Genomic DNA, 21,936 nt, shown 5'->3' on the forward strand with positions numbered 1-21,936 from the left:
AGGGGGTCTCTATAGTATGTATTCTGAAGGGTGTATATGTGTTTCTAGAGTGTGACCGTCTTGAACATGGCTGCCCTTCCAAGTAAAGTTGGGAACAATTTCCTCCAATGCTCCGCATCAGCCGGGAATGCTGCTTCTATTTTAAGAAGGTCCATTCGAGGGCCACGTATATTCCCAAATATTGAAATCCCTCCCAGACAATCTGCAGATTCTGAGGGAGTACTGAAGGGTCCAGCCAGCCACCAGCAGAGAATAGAACTGATTTATCCCAGTGTATGGTGTATCCTGAGTGGGAACTATATATGACTAATGTCTGGAATGTTGCAGGTATTGACTCTCCTGGACGGGTGCGATATAAGATAATGTCGTTTACATATAACAAAATCTTTTCCTCATAGATCGGTGACAGGGGGCATGGAAGCCTGTGATACTTTGGTGTGCTTGAACTAAACATGCTAATGACTCCAATGCTGAAGCAAACAGGAGGGGCGACATAAGGCAATTCTATCTAGTCCCCCTCCGTATAGGGAAGTCTGTGGAAAAAAACATTCACACATACTGCTGCCATAGGGGCATGATACAGGAGTGCTACCCATTTTTTAAATTGGGGGCCAAATCCAAAATTCCACTGGCTCTGCATCTTAAAAGACCAATAAACTGCATCTCATGATTTTTCTGCATAAAATGTGGTGGTCAAATTGCGCCTGAGCCTCCATTAACCAGTTGTGGAGCCTGCAAGGTTATACCTAGCTAATTGTCGGGGAATGAAGCCAGACTGATATCTGTGGACACTGGCAAGTCTCATTTCCCGCACCGTAGCCAGGAACTTAGTTTCTATATTTAGCAATGAGATGGGGCAGTACGACCCACATTTAGAGGCCGGTTTTCTCACTTTAAGTATAACCACTATCTTGGCTTTGTGTAAATCAAATAGAAGTATCCCATTGTCTCAGGCTCTCAAGTACACATTGAGGAGGTGAGGAGCAAGTTCTGTCGCGTTTTTCTTGAAAGACTATGCCAGGATACCATTTGGGCCCGGTGTTTTACCAGAGTTGAGCTTGTCTATGGCTGCCTGTACCTCAGCAACTGAGATTTCCTTATCAAGAGCAAGTCTTTCGCTGCCAGGGATGGCGGTGACACTTCATGCAGATACTTCTCTATTTCAGGCTGCGTTGCCAGTGTATGCACATTATACAGGGCCTCCTATAAGGTAGAAAATGCATCCTCTATGTCCCTATCCATAGGATAAGTGCAGCCATCCGCTCCCTCTATCTGGTGCACCCATCTAACTTCTATCTCCAACCATGCCAACAGTTTACCCGCATTGTTCCCGGTGTCATAGAGGCAGCGCTGGGTGGCAAAGATTTGGTTAAGCGCCTCATTCTGTACCAGCGCTTTATATTCAGCACGCACAGCATACATCTTTCTCAAACGAAGGGGGTCTGTGGAAGCTGTGTTTGTCAATTCCACTTGCTTCAGTCCAGATTCTAAAGATATCACCTCTCGCACTGCCTTCTTTTTCTTGAAAGCAATGCTGTCTTGAGCTCGGTCTTGCAACACTGTCTAATAGCCTCCCACAAAATCCTTATTCTCAGAAAAATAGAGTTTGGTTTCCAAGCGGAGTGCATGTTCTATAGTCTCATCTCGCAAATCCCATGCGTACAGTTTCCATCCCAGCCTGTTACCCCAGGGTTTCTGGCTTTGTGTGGTTCAGAAGGGGCCATGATCTGACAACCCTCTAGCTAAGTATTCCGCTCTATGAATCACCCTTACTTCACCCGCCGGGGTAAGTACATAATCTAACCGGGTAGACACTCTATGCACACCAGAGTGGTAGGAGTAGTACATGGTTGTCAAGTGGCGACAATGCCGCAGGTCAGTAAGGTCCAGTGTTGCGCAAAACGGGCCAGAGGCATTTCCCTAGTGGCCCTTGGGGGAGTACCGGTCCTATCCAGTGCAGAGGGCATGACATCATTAAATCCCTCTGACAAAATGGAGCGACGAGTCTGTGTCTAGTAGTATGCCCATTACTTTATCAAGTGTAGTTTGCTGATGTCGGGGAGGCACATAGACACATATGAGTGTAACATCAAGTCTACCCTCACAGACCATGCACTGCTACATAAGTCCCATGTGGGTCTTACCACGAACTATGCACATTAAAAGGGGGAGACCTACGGACAAGAATTGCCACTCCCTGTGAACCAGAAGTGAAGCCTGCATGTGCCAGTGTGGTATATGCCCCTGAGGTAAGAAATTACATCAAGTCCCCCCTCAAATAGGTCTCCTGTAATAGAACAACGTTCAGTTTGTGGAGACTAATGTAGGATATAACTAGCCCTCTCTTAATCTTGTCTAAACCACTGACGTTCCATGTAAGCAAGGAACAACTCAGCGGGTCAGGCACATGGGATTGTGTCATGCCTGCCCTATGTAGCAAATAGGTCTCTCAGCCCATTGCAACAAATATTGCCCCAATTCCATCGTCTCATCTGCATTGGGTGTAAAGGAAAAACCAACAGCAATTCAAATAAAACATTCCCATCTCCCCACCCCACCTTTTGCTCCCCCGCAGGTATACATGAACTCGTCAAATTTAGGCAAATGTTCCACAGGAACAGGCCTTTGAGGTCTGTAGCCGACCCATCTCTTACCCCACTAACAAAAATACCAACAATGTATAATAGGTCACAAAATCACTCTCATACACACTCACCACTCAGGCAGAAAACACAATCCAGGAGACGGTTCAGGTCCCCGTTCTTTCCGCTCCCCCAGTCACCATCCACACTCCACACTCACCATTTCCCGCTTTCACCTTTGAAAAGTGGATCAAACACATTGTACACTCACACAATCAATCAGAACTAACAAAATACAATAAAAGGGAGGGGAGGATAGAGGGAACGAAGGTATCCACAGGTGGCTCGAACACATATATGCACTGCGTCCTTGCCACGCCAAACGGTAGGCCTACTCCACTCTTCTGATGCCCTGGCATCATCATTGTAGCCCATTAGGCACTCCAAGCACAAGACAACTTTTAAGGGTGTCAGGTTACTTAGCAAAGTTTAGTTCCAGTATTCGGAATAGGTTTATTTGGAGTGTCATACCAGTCTCCCTCCGATGGTAGATGAGGCGAGTTTTCAATATCTTCACACCCATTTTGTAACTTCTACTGTGTCATCACTACATAGTCCGAATTGGAGTAGCGCTCAGCCGGCAAGTCTCTCCAGTCAGTCCTCCCTCTCTACCTAGTTCTGCCACGCCATGATCTATCCAGCACGTGCGTTTCAAAGCCCAAAGTTTTGGCCGGACACCTGGGTCTGCTTCTCCAAATGGCCTCTGCGGGGGCACGCCCTAAGGACGGAGGGTCGGTCTCCCCTCTATCCATTTCCAGGCCTCTTCTGGAGTTTCAAAGAAGTGCTTTTTGTCAAGGAAAATTACTCAAAGTTTGGCAAAGAAGAGTAGCATATAATGAATGTGCATCAACCGGAGCTTGTCCTTCACTGCATCAAAGGAGAGTCTGTGTTTATGCACTTCTCTAGAGTAGTCAGGAAACAATATAATGGTGGAGGAGTCATATTTGAGAGTTCCAAGCTGTCTCGCCTCACTCAGAATCAATTTGTAGACGTGAAAGTTCAAAAAGCGCCCAATTAGTGACTTGGGTGGGGGGGGCACCCGGTATCGGCTTAGCGGCCAATGCTCCATGAGTATGCTCGATGACTAAGCAAATGGAGAAGATGCTAGAGGTAAAGGTGCCTTGGAGCTAGCATTCTAAGACCGTAGGTGCGTTGTTACCCTCCACTCCCTCTGGAATTCCCACCCATCTAAGATTATTGCACCTTGCTTGATTTTCTGTGTCTTGAACCCTCCTGAGCAAGTCTCTGGTAAGTGTTTTCACCACTGCACAGTCTTTTCCATAGCAGTGTGTTGTATCCTGAGGCTCAGATATCCTTTCCCCCATTGCCGTAACTCTGTCCGCGACCTTACAGAGATACTACTTAGGAGGGTGACCTCCATACCCATTGTGACTATTTTAGTTTCTAACATAAACCTGGGCCGATGGATTGCTGCCATTAGCACCATGTTGTCTGGGTGAGCATCGTATGCATCTAAGGGAGGGTCCACCTGTCTGGAATAGTTATCTATCTTCCCTGACAGGTCTGTTTCAGGTCTTTATCTTTTGCCATCCCTGAAGGGAAGGGGGACTCGCCGCCATACACTTTTTAGCAGTTTAGGGCCTGTTGAGACGCTTATTCTTGTTGGTCGTGCGCTCAATGATGATTTCCTCACTTTGGTCACTGCACCAGTACACGGCCACAGCTTTCTTTAATTTAGTCACTGCTGACAGTTCTCTTGGGAAGCTCAGGAGTAAAATCACACCCCGCACAATCACTGCAGGGATCTCCCCACACAAGCTGCTCGCTCTCCACTGGCCATCAGTCCAATCAAGCGTTGCCACTCTCTTGAATAACTAGCACCAACTCACTATTATCAGACTGTTATCAGATTGCTCACTCTGTCAGTGTCAGCTATGGACCCCACGCAGGCCACTCAGGGGGTTGGCCACACCGTGATGTGGGGAACAGTCTCTGGGCTGGTCACTGTGTTCCTTCAGTCACGCTGGGCCTTACTCTCTACTCTCAGCAGAGGCCCTTCCAGAAAGCAGGCATCCGACATTGTGTGTGGCTATGCCTCTTACCAAGGAGGCAGCAAGGACACCTCTCCCAGTCTTGGGCAGTCAGCTGCTCTTTATAAAAGGAGTGGGGGCCTACTCACATGGGTCCCAACTTATACTTTGTGAGTCAGGTGGTTGGATCACTGTTGCAATTGTGCCTCCATGCCCGCAATGCCTCTAGTCCCTGCTCACCCCAGGACTTACTGCGGTTGCGAGGGGGTCTGTGCTCTGCACCAGCACCAAAACAGTCTTGACCTGAATCGGCCCTCTCTCTGCCTCCTGTGGGGTCCTGAATTGCAGGTCTTTGTCGCCGTTATACTGCCAGGACTCTGTGCAGTCCATCATCAGGGTGAGGCCCTACAGAGTTTCTCACCTCTTCGGTCCTCGGCACTACACGCAGTTCCGACTGCAGCTGGTCACAGAACCTTTATCTCTCTGGGTAGCAGATGCACCATGCCGTTCCCAGTTTCCAGGTGGTCCTGGGAGCCAATTCGCAGAGGCTCTCTCTCCCTGCCGACAAGGCTCCACACGTTTCTCTAAGTGAGCATCAGTCTGCATGTTAGACCGTGGTGGCAGAGATAACAGCAACAGAGGCAGGAGTTGCAGGATGTGGGAGTAACACCTGCACCTCAATGCCCACAGCATTCTTGGACAGTCACTCCCCTGGACTTCGCTGGCTCCTCAGGCCAGTTGTCTCAGGTATGAGTCGGGGAGGCGGCCATCTTAAGTGAGGGGACCGCTCATCCCATTGGCGCTTCCCTCCACCTAACTACTTGTGGGGAATCCAAAACCACATTGAAGAAGTTGTCTGCAGCCGGGGTGTATGCTCAGGGTGTAGATATGGGCCGATGGGGTGTCGGGATGCAGGATCTCATCAGTCATTCTGGTATCTTGCTGGCTATGCTCTCCGAGATTGGGACAGTGTTGTCACAAATCAACAATTAAGGTAAGGATAAGCCAGTAGACTATATTATCAGGCTACTCCTCCCTGGCGAGAAGCGTTAGAGTGCCATTGAAAGGGAAGCCTTTGCTGTGGTTCGGTCCCTGAAGAACATGAGACCATACCTGTTTGGGACTCACTTCAAAGTTCAAATCGTCCACAGGGCTCTCAGTCAGTTAATGCAGATGAGAGGAGAGAGGAGAACCCCAAATTGTTGAGGTGGTCCATTTCTCTCCAGAGGATGGACTTTGTGGTGGAACACAGACTGACCATGACTTTCCACTTAGATAATGAGAACTACCAAGAGGGAGGTTAGAGCTCATCACCTTTCGTCTGGGGGCCTGGGGGGTCATATAGGAAAGAGCTCTTTTTGATTTGAATGCTGTGGTATTAGAACTGAAAGTACACTGGAACCTGATAACCAGGCCCCAGTGCCAGTCCTCTTTCCCTCAAATTTTATCTGTATTGGTACACTCAATTTGCAAGATGCTTTAGCCCCCTCTTATAAGTCCCTACTACAGGGCTTTTCAAACTGTGGGGCACGACCCCCAGGGGGGCCATGGAGCCAAAGGGGGTTGCGCATTCCCAGTCACACTTCTGATCAGGCCCAAGGGCTACGACCCCCCTCTTCCCCCGACCTGTGTCTCAGCCCGGGCTGCTGCAGTGCAACTCGAGCTGCTGGGGAATCAGCTGGGCATTGTCTGGAGTCTTATCGTCAGCATGCCCGTCAGAGTTTTTCACAGGTCTTTAAAGACCATTGACATATTTACATGCCTTTGTAAACTGGTTACAGAGGCTTAATGTTTTTTCCTGATTCCAGTACCCCCTGGGTCCCACTCTGCCTATTCCTTACAATTGTACTTTACATTTACTGCTGTAGTGTGAGAATGCATTTCAAGAAAAGGAATATAAAGTATGGTTTCCAAAAGTAAAATGCCTGCATGTGTTGTTTAAAGAGCCTGCAGAGACCTCCTCTTGACATTAAATAGATGTATAAATAAGAAAATATGTATTCATTCATTATGTAACTTTTCTGTCTTTGTTCTCTTTAATTATCAGTAATTAATCATTGAGACAGTCCTAGAACACAATTAAAAGTGCTTTCTATTTATATTTGCTATTTGAAGTATGCACATATAAGTGCTTAAAATACAGGTTTATGTGACAGCTTATTTTTGTACCAACTGGGCCATCAAAATAATCTGCTGGCAACCCTACCCATAGGGCTGGAAGTTTGTTGCAGGATCAGCATATTATTGATTTCCACCACCCTTGATCCCCGATTAATGCCATGATCGCAATATTTTAACTAAGATCCTAAACCCCACGCCGCCGTCAATAACATGCTGAGTTACTTTAAGTTTCTGGGAATGCACCCAGCATTCAGACTCACTCCCGATTCACGCCCTTCACTTTCATGCTCACCCTGCACTCATAGCGATCACAATACACTCACACTGATCATCATGCACTCACACCATTAACCTGCTCACCATGCACTCACAATGCACTTGCGCTGCTCAACCTATACCTCACCCTGCAGTCACACAAGCACACTGCTCATCCTGCACTCATGTGACACTTCACTCACCTGTCCCCCCCCACTGCTGAATATACAACTCACTGAAACAAGCCCAGTAGTAATCAGACATTCATTCATCCCATTCTGAACTTGCATCCGCACCCAAATTCATACGGCCACCTCACTCACCCTGCCGTCACTCCTGTCACCCTACCCTCACACTGTTGCATCGCTCACCGTGCACTCACATGGGCACTCTTGTCACCCACACAGTGCAGAGGGTTAATGTGCCTGCTACAAAGAATATGTACCATGCAGATCATAGAAAGGAGTGTGAGTAAACTATGTGTAGCGATATAAAAAAATGAAATGTTTGTCAGAAAGGTGCTATAGAGAGATGAGGTGCATTGTTGGTGAGTGGTAGTGAGGGAATTCAAGGAGAAGAAGGAAACGGGGGTGGGGCACCAAAAAAAGACTGTTGCACTGTGTGCAATAAGTGTTAGGGCCAGCCCTAGCACTGGCTGGGAGTGTTACCCCCGCCCTCCCCAGAAGTTCTGGTGTAGTGGCTCCCTTGCTTCAGCCGATTATTTTTATTTACATTTGCAGTGCACTACTGTTACCAAAAGATGTCCTGGGGCTAATAACCATCTGCTGCCTGAAGGCAAATGAGAAACACACAGAAGGAGAAGGAGAACCAGCCAAATGGGGAAACCTACAGAGCATACAGAAAGGTTTTTATATCTTCCTAAAGGATAATATATTCTTGGTGGAGCGAAGCAAAGGTGAGTGCAAGTCCCATAACTGCGCGGCATGCACTAAAACAGCGAGACAGACAACTCATGCCTTCTTAAATTAGGGAACAATAAGCAGAGTGGCACAGGCTGAGCGGAGCATACAGGCCCGACCCGTATGCTTGGTGAGAAGAGATGAGAAGATGAGAGAGGACAGCAAGGGAGTGAGAGAATTTGCTTGAAGAGGTCAGGGATGAGGAGAAATGTAAATTGCAGAAGTGAAGTGTGGACACGCTAGAAGTGAGTGTGAGCCAAAGGTGAGGCCTTCTGTTAGAACAAAGGGAAGATGTGAAAGATGAATGGGGGGACTGGAGAGGTGTAAGATACAAATAGACAAAAAGTTGAATGGAGAGATGAGGTGAATGAGAAGTGCTGAGGGGAACGGGTGGTGACGGGCCAGAAAGGTCATGAGATAGATGTGACTGACTGTTAGAGATGAGGGCAGAGTAAAAACAGAATGGCAAGAGATGATTAAAGGTGAAGTGAGAGGTTGAATGGGGAGAGTTCAGAAGTTGTAAAATGGGGTGAAAGAAAATGGTCTGCAAAGTGAGAGAGGGGTCCGGGGTTGGGAGAGGAGAGAGGGATGGAAGGGAGGGGGTGAGAGAAAAATGCATGGGAAAACTGCTTAACTCTGCACAAAACCAAAAGGGTTTTAAGGGACCCCTGCTTCTCCCGGCCAGGGCCGGGTGAGCTTCTAATGTGGTAACATATATTTCTGCGGAGTGGAAGGCCCTTCACAAAGGTTAACTAGAAATCTTTCTGATGTTAATTGCAGTATTTTGTTTATAAACAGGTACTGATGGGGTGAAATCTTTCCTCAGTGTTACTGTGAGTTAAAAATTAATTTCAAAATAATGAAGCAATGCTATCCCAAAATACGCGGCATCACATAACATCATTTACCTTTTCTTCCCACACAATTTAGTCAAGCCTGTCACGTAATTTGGTCCTCAACTGCCTCATAATTCCAGTAGCCCTGCCTGCAGGTTTAGACATTTTTGTCAGGAGGGGGTCCTTACACCTCAAAGTGTTGACAGGGGGGTCTCGGCATCCAAAAGTTTGAAGACCTCTGCCCTAGTATATGGTACCAGTAGTACCTAGGGCAAGGGAGTTGAAGCAATCACCATGTCTAAAGCACTTTTTGTGACACCCTGAGTGACCGGAGTAAAAGTAAGGTCTGCTATATACAAATCTTCTATGATAGACGAGATACGTTGACTCAGGCAGTGCGGCAGATGTCTACAACGCGCGTTTCGGCAAACATGCCTTCATCAGGTAGCCGTCCACTACTCAAAAACGAGATGAGGGTTGGCGATATACTGTGGTTTCTGCTCAGTCAAGGTATCATAATAAGAATGACGTATTCAATTTAAAAACCAGAAGGTATTATTCGGGAAGTTTAATGTCACAGATAATAACCTAAGATTCCTAGTAGGGTCACACAACCGTGTGTGTTGGAGTATTTATACACGGTGGCAAAAAATATTCTTCATGAGGCGGTCTCATCTTTTTCCATTGAACCCCGTTGGAGCCAGCAGCACCGATTAGAAACATCACCTCCATCATCTATCGCTTTATTCAAGGAAAATATCATCGAACCTACAATGTGATACGATTGAGATAGTTTGCAAGATGTGGTGACAGTTAATAAACTTCTCTAACGCATCTAAAAATCAGATAATATCCCTTGACCGGTTGAAATCTACTTGTCACCGCTAACGCCTAGCTGGCTACACGATTAATCTGGGACCGCCTCATGAAGAATATTTTTTGCCACCGTGTATAAATACTCCAACACACACGAATGTGTGACCCTACTAGGAATCCTAGGTTATTATCTGTGACATTAAACTTCCCGAATAATACCTTCTGGTTTTTGAATTGAATAAGTCATTCTTATTATGATACCTTGACTGAGCAGAAACCACAGTATATCGCCAACCATCATCTCGTTTTTGAGTAGTGGACGGCTACCTGATGAAGGCATGTTTGCCGAAACGCGCGTTGTAGACATCTGCCGCACTGCCTGAGTCAACGTTTCTCGTCTATCATAGAAGATTTGTATATATTTATGGTTGTATATGAATTTATTTATGTTTCACAATTTTTTGGTTTTCTAGAACATAATTAATTTACTGTTTGATTCACTTTAATATCAACTATATAAAAATTCAGTAAAAAGATAAAATGAACAAATAAATAAACATTTTGACTAACATTAGCATTTTCTGTCTATCATGTTATGTTAGAGTGCCTGTCCTACACATGTCTATATCTAAGACAATTTAGGGTATTTAGTTAGGAACACAGTTGTTTAAATAATTGATTTCTAGCTATAACTTTCTCTCACTGATTTATTTCCCTATGTTATAGCTAGTTTATATATAGGGGTCCCTTGTTTCCTAAAAAACAGACACGTATACCTTGACAGTAACCATGCTATTCAAGTTTACTGTAAGTGAACAGCAGTCCATAGGTTAACGTGGACTGTCTACCGTACTAAATCGAGATACCCAGCTCCACAATGGCAACATTAAATTTAGTCATCTTTGCTATTAACCACCGTGCTTTTTCACCCCGGACATGATTCTTGTGTTGAGGATGAACTGCCATGCACCCAGGTTCCACCCTTAGAGGGCTTTTAGACCCGGATGCCGCCAAGACAGAAGTCTGACCTCATGCTATCACTGCCAGAGGACATGGGACAAAAGGCCTGGGCAGGAAGGAGGTCACACCTACGCCCTCTGAGGATGGCTAGTAAAAGACCATTCAAGGCGGTGAGCCTCAAGGGCTTCACCGCCTCTGATATGTAAATAATTTGTCTACCGGTGGAGACAAAGGCAACCCCCTGTACCCAGGCTCTCGTGTTTGCGAGCAGCCGGGAAGTTAGGTATGCAGGAGGTGTACAACACCCGAAAGCTAGCCACACCTCTTTGGTGGGCATGTTGGTCGGTACAGCCGAGGATGGCCCATGCCATCTTGAAAAGTCACTAGAATAGCGGGCTCTGGGTAGTTTGGTGACCTTCATCCACCGGATGTTGTCACTTATGGGGCAGATTAGCTGCAGGACTAGTAGCCAATTGGATACTAGCCCTCACTCCCCTAAACACCCCATAAATAAAGGATTTAGGGAAACCCCTGACACCAGAACTCCAGATCTGCTCTGAAGGAGGACAAAGAAGAGACTTGTGTCAGCATAAGACAGGACACCACAAAGAAAAGGTGTGAAGTACTGCCCCTGTGGCCCCCCTGCACCCACCGGACCACTACTCGGCCAGGACCGGTTCCAAAAGGAAGGTGACCCCCTCTATAAGCCAAAGACTTCATCAGTACTCCCTATGGCTAGAGGTACTTGTCTCCAGCAGTCGGCAGGCACAACCGGCATTTCTATGCTCCAAAGAAGGACCAACCACCGGGCCCCGTCGCGGACCACTGCCTTCTAGGAAGTGTAGTTCTGAACCTCTTTGAGTCTTAGCCCTCTGCAGCATTCCCCGGACCCCTGGAAGAGGCTTGTTGGTGGTGTTGCTGACTACTACCTGCTTAACTTGACGCAGCACACAGAGGAAACATCTGACATCATCCCCCATCTCTTCTTTGACACAGTTGTTGAGCCCTAGCATCCCAAAAAATGCTTTGTTGGCACACCTGGCAACCCAGTTTAAGCAGGCACATTCAGCACCTTGAATAGCCAGGTATACCTCTTCACCTGAGAGGCCCGAGCTAGGCAGAGCTGTTCTGACTGGTGATTCCTGGTCCAGGGGCACATCCAAGCTTCACCTCCAAGGGTTTCTTCTGAACTCAACCTGCAAGCAGCGTTTTGTAAAGTGCTGTGTTTTTGACAGCTCCCGTGGATCCCGTTCAGGACCAAGGACATCCATGTCACCTCTACACCTGGACTCCCTGGGCAAGTTAAAATTCTTCAAACTGTCAGAGTTTGTTCAGAGGACCCGCAAGAACTTAACTCTGTATTTCTCCCATTTACTTGAATGGTAAAGTTTGACAGCTATTGATAGATTTATCACTGTAAATTCTGTAACTCCAGTTATACGAACTGTACATGCTCCATTCTGGTGTCTAAATTTATATAAAAATAGTCTATTTTTATAAATTGGTGTTGGATTTCTTTAGAGTTGTGTCAATTACTTATCGTCACTGTTGGTCCTGTAAAATGCTTATACTTCACCTTCACTTAATGCAGCTAAATCCACTTTCTACGCCGAAAAAGTTGAAAACTCCACTAATGCTCCTAGAGAAATGTTTAGAATAGTAAAAACGCTGATTAAGGCCCCTGACCCCCCTACATCTGAACTTTCTCCGGAAGAATCTGGCGCCCGTTGTAACGAACTAGCAAATTTCTTTGCCACGAAGATTGAAAACATTTTACTTTCCCTTCCCCCACTCTCAGTAGCAGAGCTCAATCCTCCTTTGAGGGATGATATCAATTCTACCACACCCCATCTAGCATTTTTTCACCCTCTCAGTGATGACCTCTTCCCCTCCCTCTTCAATTCCATAAAGAGTGGTTCCCCTCTCGATCCCGCCCCCATGTCTATCCTGAAATTGGTCCTCCCCCATGTTAGTAGAAACATCATTGATCTTGTCAATACCTCCTTGGACTCCGGGATAGTACCTCAAGATTGGAATTAGCCATGGTAAAGGCCCTGTTAAAAAAAACCAAATCTTAACGCTGACGACTTTTCTAATTACCGCCCTATTTCCCTCCTCCCCGGTATCAGCAAGCTTGCTGAAAAGTGGGTAAACAAACAACTGGCATCCTATTTGGAGTCTCAACACCTGCTACATCCCACACAAACAGGTTTCCGAAAAGGACAGGGAACTGAAACAGCTTCGTTGAGGGTGGTTGAGGTATCCAGGAGGATTCTGGACGCAGGTGGCAGCGCGGCCATTATCCTCCTGGACCTCAGCGCCGCCTTTGACACGGTTAATTACCATGTCCTCCTTGCCCGCCTAGAAAGAATTGGAGTCACAGGTAAAGCTCTTGAATGACTTGAATCTTTCCTTAGCAATAGATTCTTTAAGGTTTTTTCAGATACCAATTGCTCCCTCCCAATACCATTACAGTGTGGGGTACCACAGGGCTCCTCCCTTAGCCCCACACTGTTTAATGTGTATATGGCCCCCTTAGCAGAGGTAGTAGCCCCCTTCGGAATCCAACTGGTAAGCTACGCTGACGACACCCAGCTAGTAGTCTCCCTCACCCAGACGGACTCCCCCCAGAACAATCTTTGTAGCTGCCTGGGTGAAGTCGCAGAATGGATGGATGCCTCCCATCTAAAACTGAATAGAGGAAAAACCGAGCTGATGTTGCTCGGAAGAAAGGCCACCTCTAACACCCCTTCTATGTGGCCCCCTTGCATGGGACCTGGACCTACCCCCAAAACGGAGATAAAAAGCCTAGGGTTTCGGCTCGACACGGAGCTTTCTTTTAAAACTCAGGCAAAAAAGACAGTGGCTACCTGCTTCGGTCTAATAAAAACCATCCGTAAAATCCTTCCCCAGCTACCTGAAACCGCGAAGAAAACCATAGTCCAGTCCCTCATCTTGTCGAGGCTGGAATATGGGAATGTTCTCTACTTAGGAGCCCCCACTTCAGTCATCCGACAACTGCAGATAGCTCAAAATTCCGCAGCAAGGCTACTCACCGGCACCAGCCACCGTACCACTGCAGCCCCCGCATTAAGGTCCCTACATTGGCTCCCAATAAAAGAGCGAATCCATTTTAAAACTCTCTGTCTGGTCCATAAAACACTCTATGGGAACGGCCCCCCCATCCTGAAGGATATGATCAGACCATACATTCCATCCAGGCACCTTCGCTCTAACCAACAAAATCTCCTTTTAACGCCCAGGACCAACAAAGCCCGATCTGGGGATAGCCTTTTCTCCCGAAATGCAGCAAAGCTGTGGAATGCCCTTCCGCTATCACTTCGCTTAGAACCCAGCCTGCTGGTGTTCCGAAAACAGCTAAAAACAGCATTGTTTCCTAGGCCATAGATCAGCCTTCTCCATTTCTCAATTTCTGCATCACCCTTCTATTTAACATCAAGCGCTGGGATGCTTCCGAGTAGCCATGCGCTATATAAGAGCCTTTCAATTTCAATTTCAATTTCTAAGTAAGCCTGTCTGCCACTCTACCAGGACTGAGAGGATTACTAATGTAAATCTAAGGTCCATTTATTGGTATTGTGTTATTACATGGTAAGACTCCTAGCCATACCACATAATATTTCCACGTTGTTACCTTCACAGAACTCTCAGAGTCACCATTAAAAAAAGCAACAGTCCTCACTGAGGGGTGACCACTCAAGAATGACGGAAACCTGGTCAGATGCCACAACCCCAGCAGATTGACTACCTAGTAGGAATTTCCACGCAGTTTTAATCCTGCTCAGGGCAAGCCAAATTCCAAAATTAATAGTCTCTTGTCCCCTAGGGTATTCTTCGCTCAGGGCTCGGTTAAGTTGCATTTTATCTCTGCACACACACAGTACACAGTGTTTAGTTCATCCCACACCATCTACTACCCTGCTCTCTACTTTGTGATCCCAAAGGGCTCAATCAGGGGGGTCAACTCGGTCTTTTGAACATCTTAACAGTTGCTCAGGAAAATGCTGCAATGTGTCACGTCTAAGACTAAGAGATTGTTGTGAATCACCCAACTCGGTTGCCATTTTTCTGCCTTTATGGTAGAGCTCACTACCATTTCCTATTCCTTTCTACTCCATCTTTATTATCAGAATATGTAAATCGGGGAGGTACCAGGTGAGAGGAGTATTGTATGTTTCAGTTCCATGCAATGTTATTTTCAGGTCCACGTCTTTCCTCTCATGTCTCCCCTCAGACCACATCAACAAAAGTCTGAACTTCAGATCTCACAGCAAGTGCTTCATCGTCAGCCAGTGGAAGCTTCTAGATCCCAGCACACACAGGACAGATATAATCTAATAGTGGATATTATAGAGGAAGAAACACAAACCTGCAACTGCATGGGTACATTCCTCAAAAGTAAAAACGCAACACAGGATAGACTGTGTTGTTGTCCACACACAGATATTCCTTTGCTTGATGAGACATCTACTATTTCACACATGGACATTGCTTACAGTCTGTAAAGAGAACAGGGCTGTGAAAAATGACATTCTCCGCAGAATTGTAGGGTGCTGCTTTTTTCTCTATTGTAAAACCTGTAAGCTGAGCAAGCTTCATAAACCAAAATATCCTTCAAACTCTTGTTCAACTTGTGCCGATACTGGTGTGATTTCACCTCTCAGTTATGATTCTCGTGTGTACTGCATCAGTGAGTGATCCTTTCCTTGGGGGCATAGAACGGAAACTACTACCAGCAGAAAGAATCACATTGTGAAGGAAGACAAGACACCATCATCTGCTTTGCTATTTGGCAGTAGAAACACCAACAAGGAGGGTGGAAGGATAGACACCATTTCCTACAAAGAGACCGAGGACAGCAAATGCTTGGCCATCACTATCTGCAGAGAAACATGAGACAACAGAAAGGACACAAAGCATTTTGTGAAGAATCGTATGAAGCTGGAAGCCTCTAGCGCTTACCTTCATGTCACCTTTGATCAGCTCTCGCTTAACATTTTCGGCGCAGTATTCAAATCGCAGGCTCTTGTCAAAGTCTGCCAGGTAACATTTCCCCCTGTAATCTAAGAACAGTGAGAACACTTTCATAAATACCATTCATCTGTTTAGAAATTATTGCAATTTCGATAAGCTTTTCTCATATATCGACACCATAAACACATTACACAATTGCACTGTTAAGACTGGGTGCAAGGCAGAGGTTTATTTTCCAATTGATTGAAAACTGTATCTAAATTAGATGTGCCTTTTGTTTCCCCAGGTAAAATCCTGTATAACTGATCATAGATTATTTTATATGCTTGTGAAATAGTTGAAATGGTAAAATATTTATTCACATATCACTACACTCTAAACGTAAAAAGGCAAAATCTAAAGAAAGAGGGACATGAAGCCTGAGTGAAGTGTTGCTATACAACCAATGCACCCTGATCTAAGATGAAAAGTACAGGGCAAGGGGGGCGAGGCCGAGCCGCAGACCAAAATGATCACGTAGCTTTGGAGCTCCGCCGAACTCCCCGGTACAACTGGCCATCCCAGCGGCTACAGCATATGATGAAAGGATGCGGTACGACTATGCTCCCCGTGGGCCCAGCGACCTTTTCAGGCCTCGGCTAGCTTGCAGCGCATATGCTGCTAGCTTTGCGAGGCTTGCAGTATACACTATAGTGGGGAAGCTTCGTGGAAGCTTCGACCGCTCTCCGCCCATATTTCTTATTGGCTTATTTCCTCAATGCAGCCTTCCGATAGGTTTTATGTTTGTTAGTCCCGCCTCATGACAACCATGTCGTCATTTGTATCCTAATATAAAGTGTTTTCCCTGGACTCACAGTTCTATATGCACAGATTTCTTCACAATTAAAATGTATTAAAACAAGTCATTTATTAAAAATTCATCGTTTAACAATAAAAAACATGATTGTCACACAGAATATTTGGTTACAGAACCATAAGATAAAGACACTAAAATTGATAATAATACCCAAAGCAATGACAAATATTCACATAACATAATTATGACCAGCATAATTGGGATAGACAGAAACAGGTTGTATGATCTAAAATGTATCTATTACTGTTTGTACATCCAACAATCTATCTAAGACACAGTCTCTTATACATTCAATCAATTTGTATTAAGAAAAAAGTGTTCTGTGCATATAGAACTGTGAGTCCAGGGAAAACACTCTTTATATTTGGTAGTTTACCTCATTTCCCTTGACCATTTAAGGGGTACCTCTCTTTGTTTAGAACGTCATTTGTATCCTGCCACGGCTACTGGCCCCTTCACTTCAGACGCTATATTTGTTCCGTACCCCACCTCCCGCAGTCATCCTTCTCTGCCCCTCCCACCCGCATTTCCGTTCGTGCACTTTCTGTGCGCATTGCCCCCCCTGACAAGCGCTGTCTGTTTATATGGCCGGGATGCCCGCCACCCCCTCCCAACACAATCCCCAAGGATGGGAAGTCGGACGCAGTTCTGAACTTTTGGAAGGTGGGAGGGAGTCACCCTCCCGGCCGTATTTATTAAAATATGAAACAAAATTTAAAACATTAAATAAAAGTTTCATAATCATGTACAATTTTCATTTATTACATTTCGATGAAAACATGTTCTTTAGCTAACCTTAACAAATCTCTAATACAAAGGTTTCCTAGCCGAGTCTAACATCCTGCAAATGCATAAGTTCTAAATTAAAATTGTACATCCTAGCATTAAGGGCCAACGGCAAGGTCTTAACCGGTGTCAGATCCCTACTACCAAAACTCTCGCCCTCACGGTGTGAGTGGCGGCTGCGCAGAGGACTGTACCCTCATTGCCAACTGAAATTTCCCTTGTCTTGTTTGGGGCCCCTCTTTCCGCTCGACGCCATCTTAAAGGTCGTCCGAGCTCCCATGTGAGGTATCTGTAGGAAGGACAGCGTGGACTCCCCCCCCCATCCCCACACTCTCTATCCGCCGTCGCGGATATCCGGGCCCCGGGAAATTCGTAGGAGGGGCATATAGCCGCCTCCTCCCCTGGAAGGGGCCTATGGCCGTCTCCCCTTAGGCGACCCATCCTTAGTGGGTGCCGCCTCCCAGTGGGTGGGGCCAATGGCCGCCTCCCCCGGGCGCTCCCATCCATAGTGGGTGGCGCCCCCCTCTAGGGACCTTGAAATTACTGCTCACCGATCATGACCTTACCGCCCGACCAAAAAATAAATACGACAGTTGTTCACCTACTAAGGAACCAAATATCAGCATGTCTAATTGTATCAAGCCTGCTTTACTCCTAAAAGGAAAAAACAGAATCCTACCGACAGAAGGCACATCCTCGGCCTAAACGTTCATTTACTTTTATACAGAGGAAAAAAGGGGCCTATCACAGCTAAACTTTATTGCAAAACAAACATTGCCATTGGGGGCTGGTGGGTGGGCCAAAATTGCTCCTTGTTCCGTCGAGGGCTCACGAGCAACGAGGGGGTGCAGCCTTCAGAGCACAGGAACAAGAGGACGCTTCTTCGGATTCCCGCTCTATTTATTCTTCTTCGGGAGGGCGTGTACCCTCCTCCGGTACGCCTACTGGGCGTGGCCATCGGTGTAGGTGTCTAGGACAACCCCTCCTCGGCGGGAAAAGGCGCGCCCCCGCTACGCCGCTTCGGGCATACCAGCCGAGACACGCCCCACGCCCAAAATGGTTTCCCGGGAGGATCGGGGCACCCAACCATACGTTCGGGGGGACCGAGTGGTCACCCATTTCCATCCGGGCGGTACTTTAAACCCCTTCGAACTGAGTGCATCAGTGCAGCGTGACCATTTCTTTCTGCCCCATCCAATATACAGTGGTGTGGGCGATACCATGTTTTGACATTGGCAGGGAATATTGTTCAGCGCGGTGTCCGTTCGCTCCCCAGGCAGCTTCTCACATGATGGTCTTAGATGTGCACCATGGCCTTGTCTGTGCTCCGGGGCAGCGTGCACATTTAGAACATGCTCGCTGTATAGCGCTAGCAGGAGTCTCTTTGGGAGGGGACACATTCATTGCATTGCCTGCAGCAGCTGAGGTGGTCAGAGGTCCTGGGTCCAAGCAGCTGACCCGGAAGTGGACCCCTATATATCTAATGACCAAGCTATACATAGGAAACAACGCAATAGGTAAAGGTCTATAGCTTGTTATAATCTCCAAAAATATATATTTTTTTTTATTCTTCAAAACAGTTTGTTATTAAATTAGATTTTGACATTTTCAGTTTTTTTCTCAATATATAAAATATATTCCATTCATTACACATAATAAATATACCAAGAACATATCAATCAATAAGTGGATGAATACGATAGATCGAAAGTTGATGGGGGGCAATGTGGTAGACTGTCTACAAGTATTTTTTCGATTGTTTCATTATAAAAAGCTATCGACCTTTACCTACTCCAGAAGTGGAGTTGTGCAGCCTTTCGGTCAGGGTCCCCTCCGCGCGGCTGCCGTCCCTCTCAGTCAGCTGATAGTATGAGACGGACTGAGAGCAGGAGGGACAATATATTAACCCGGCCGCGGCGTTAGAGTCCCGGCGGGACTGCACAGCATCAACGACCCTCACCTGACAGAGTGACTCTCTCACTCAGGGTCAGTCAGGCAGCATGGCCGCACAGCGTGATCATCATGAGAGGCATGGGCGCTGCGGGGAGACTGCAAGCGGCAGTGCTGCACAGCTGTGCACCCGTGACCTAGTGCCTCCTGCAGCCAGACTGAAATTCACAACAAGTAAGTACTTTCTGGTCAGTGGCAGCCTGCCACTGACTTTACAATAGTCATGTTGTTACAATACCTTTATGTCACAGTACAGCAGCACACAGGCAGTCTGCAGATCTGATCATTATTTCAGTAAAATCTGCAGGGCTGCTTTGTCTCGTCATCCTTCTGAAGTTTGAGATCATCTGCAAGATCTGATCATTTCATTAATGCAGGCAGGGCTGATCATGTTACATAGAGGGTTATGATGATCTTCACAGTGACTTATCAGTCACTTAAAGGGTGCTCTCTGACTACTTCATATTTAAAGTTTCTTTTTCTTTCAGATTTGTTTTCTTTTTTTGTAGAACATTCAACATCCGTAACCTATTTCTGCCGGCTAATATGACTGTTAGATTGATTTGTTACTTTGTGGTCACAGCAACGCATCCTGGTGTGGCCTACTCGGCCTTTCATCAAGATCGATAAATAGATTGCCAATGTGTTGGGCAGTTAGGCCACCCATAAAAGACGAAACAGCTGAATGAAAATGATAGCCAGCCTTGTACCTTTTATATACTAATGGTGCATGATTATTTACAACAGTATAAATTGAATCAATAAGACATTGCTGCTCTCTGGCTGGGGTCTTTGTGGAAGCCAGTTATTCTATGTTACTTTTTACCATTGTTTTTGCTCTGCTCGAAAAAAAGTAGCAATTCTGGTTGGCGGTGAGCTGCATTCCGCTAGAACAGTGATTGAGCTCTAGCGTGAACATTTTAGATTTGTTTTCATCATTTTTTTCTCAATGAATCCTTCCAATGAAGCCACATAGTCTACCCTGAGCTGCATGAAACAGTTGAATCGGTCTGTGGCAAGACTTTCTGCGAGGCATGTACTGGTAAACAACTTCAAACAATAAAGACTCAATAACAAGTTGTGGTATGTCCATTGATTTACAACGTTTGTGTGTCAGTTTTTCAGGGCTTCCACAGTCCAGGCGAATGTCATTTTAGTGCTGTTTTCAAACCAGCAAGTTAATTAAGCAAGTATTTTACTGATGCTTGGCTCTTTTTCTCTTCAAATCTAATTCTAAAGTTTGTTTCTAATGCCAGTGTGAGAACTTTATAACAAACATTAAAATGGTCTGTACAGGCATTACTGCTCCCTCAATTTATTTTGTGTAGCCGAGTTTTGATGTCATCTTTGTTAAGTCGAAATACATTTAAACATATATCACAAAGAAAAAAGGAGACCCAATAAAGGACTCAACATCTTTCTAGACACAAAACGAAGAGGAAATTCCAGCCCCAAAAACTCTGACAGATTTAGTATTGCAAATAAGACAAATATGCTACATTCCGACCAAATGTCATCATCTATTCCAAGTGGACGAGGGTTTTTCTGATATCATATAATTTGTAATGTCACTTCAAAGACCAGGAGGTTTTAGTGGCAATAATGAAGTTGACTTACTAAAGGATTGATTGGGGACCGGATCACATTTCAATTTATTTATCCATCCTATTTATCACTGTGCATGCTAACAATTACATTACACAATAAATGTTGGCATGTATACAGGGCTTTAAGTGGGCTGGGTCTTGCCGGTGATAAAGTTTTAACAAGCATTTGCAATGCAATAGGTCTCGCATCTACGTGAGTTTAAGCTATTGGCATTGTAATTGGCAATGCCTTTTATTCATGTTTTAAAAAACAAAAATAATACCTGGTGTGTCATGCAGTTTGGCGCTTACTTTCCTTACATGTTATACAACAATAGATATTTCAGCACCCATGCTAATGTGCTGCATAGCTAAATACATATAAGGCCCCAAAGACGAGGCCGTTTGCATTGCAAATGCCTGTTCAAATTAATTTCCGTCCCCGGGAACCGCAGCAACGCTGAAGTGCATGGAAGGCCTGGGGGGCGAGGCTCAGCCGGAGGCTCAAGTTTTGTACTGCCGCCATGATTGTGAGCAGAGACTCAGCTTCCTCGGAATCAGGACCCTGGCGGCCTGCGCGATGAGCAACAAAGGCATCACGATGGACTCCTCAGGTGGCACAAAGACCATACCGACCTGGGGGCGAGCGTGCGAGAGACGGACAGCCGCCCACTCTGTGCCCCCGGAGGCCCCATGGAGATAGGGTCTAGGCAGGCCCGGACTGGCCGTTGTGGGCACCGGGCAATCCCCCAGTGCGCCACAAGGGTGGCGGGCGGTTTTGGGCCCCAGGGGGCCGTTTTTGTTACAGAGCCGTAAATTGGCCCTGTAACAAAATCGTCTGAAAAGCGGCTCTGGCAAAGGGCTCGGTCGCACCATCCCCCCACCCCCCCCCCCCGGGGTGGGGCGGCCAAGCTCGTTGCCAGGGCCGGTTTTGGCTCCCAGTCCGGCCCTGGGTCTTGGGGAGAGCCTGGAGACCGGCCATCTGGTTGGGCTGATGCGGTGACCTTTTGGGCTTGACCGGCCCCCCTGTCCCCACGCGCTGGCTGCACCATCATTGCGGCAGTTGCGGCAGCACTCAATGGCATATTGGTGGACATCTGACACTCCCAGAGGCCTGATTTGAGCTGGCTACACTGCCTACTTTCCGGGCAGCTATAGTGCTGAGGCCACAGGAAATATATACACACTGCACACAGCGGCAACATGATGAGGAGTGCACTAC

At 46.4% G+C, this 21,936-nt stretch overlaps 1 protein-coding gene across 1 annotated transcript in view; it reads right to left on the minus strand.

Moving 5' to 3' along the window:
• LOC147747759 (2-5A-dependent ribonuclease-like) overlaps positions 1–21,936 on the minus strand; it is a 302,563-nt gene that overhangs the window by 186,861 nt on the left and 93,766 nt on the right. The window contains 1 exon segment of the mRNA XM_086955558.1: positions 15,525–15,625. Coding sequence (XP_086811684.1) covers positions 15,525–15,625 — 101 coding nt within the window.

The sequence above is a fragment of the Lissotriton vulgaris genome, chromosome 1_1 (genome assembly GCF_964263255.1).
Source record: "Lissotriton vulgaris chromosome 1_1, aLisVul1.2, whole genome shotgun sequence".
Lineage (NCBI taxonomy): Eukaryota > Metazoa > Chordata > Amphibia > Caudata > Salamandridae > Lissotriton > Lissotriton vulgaris.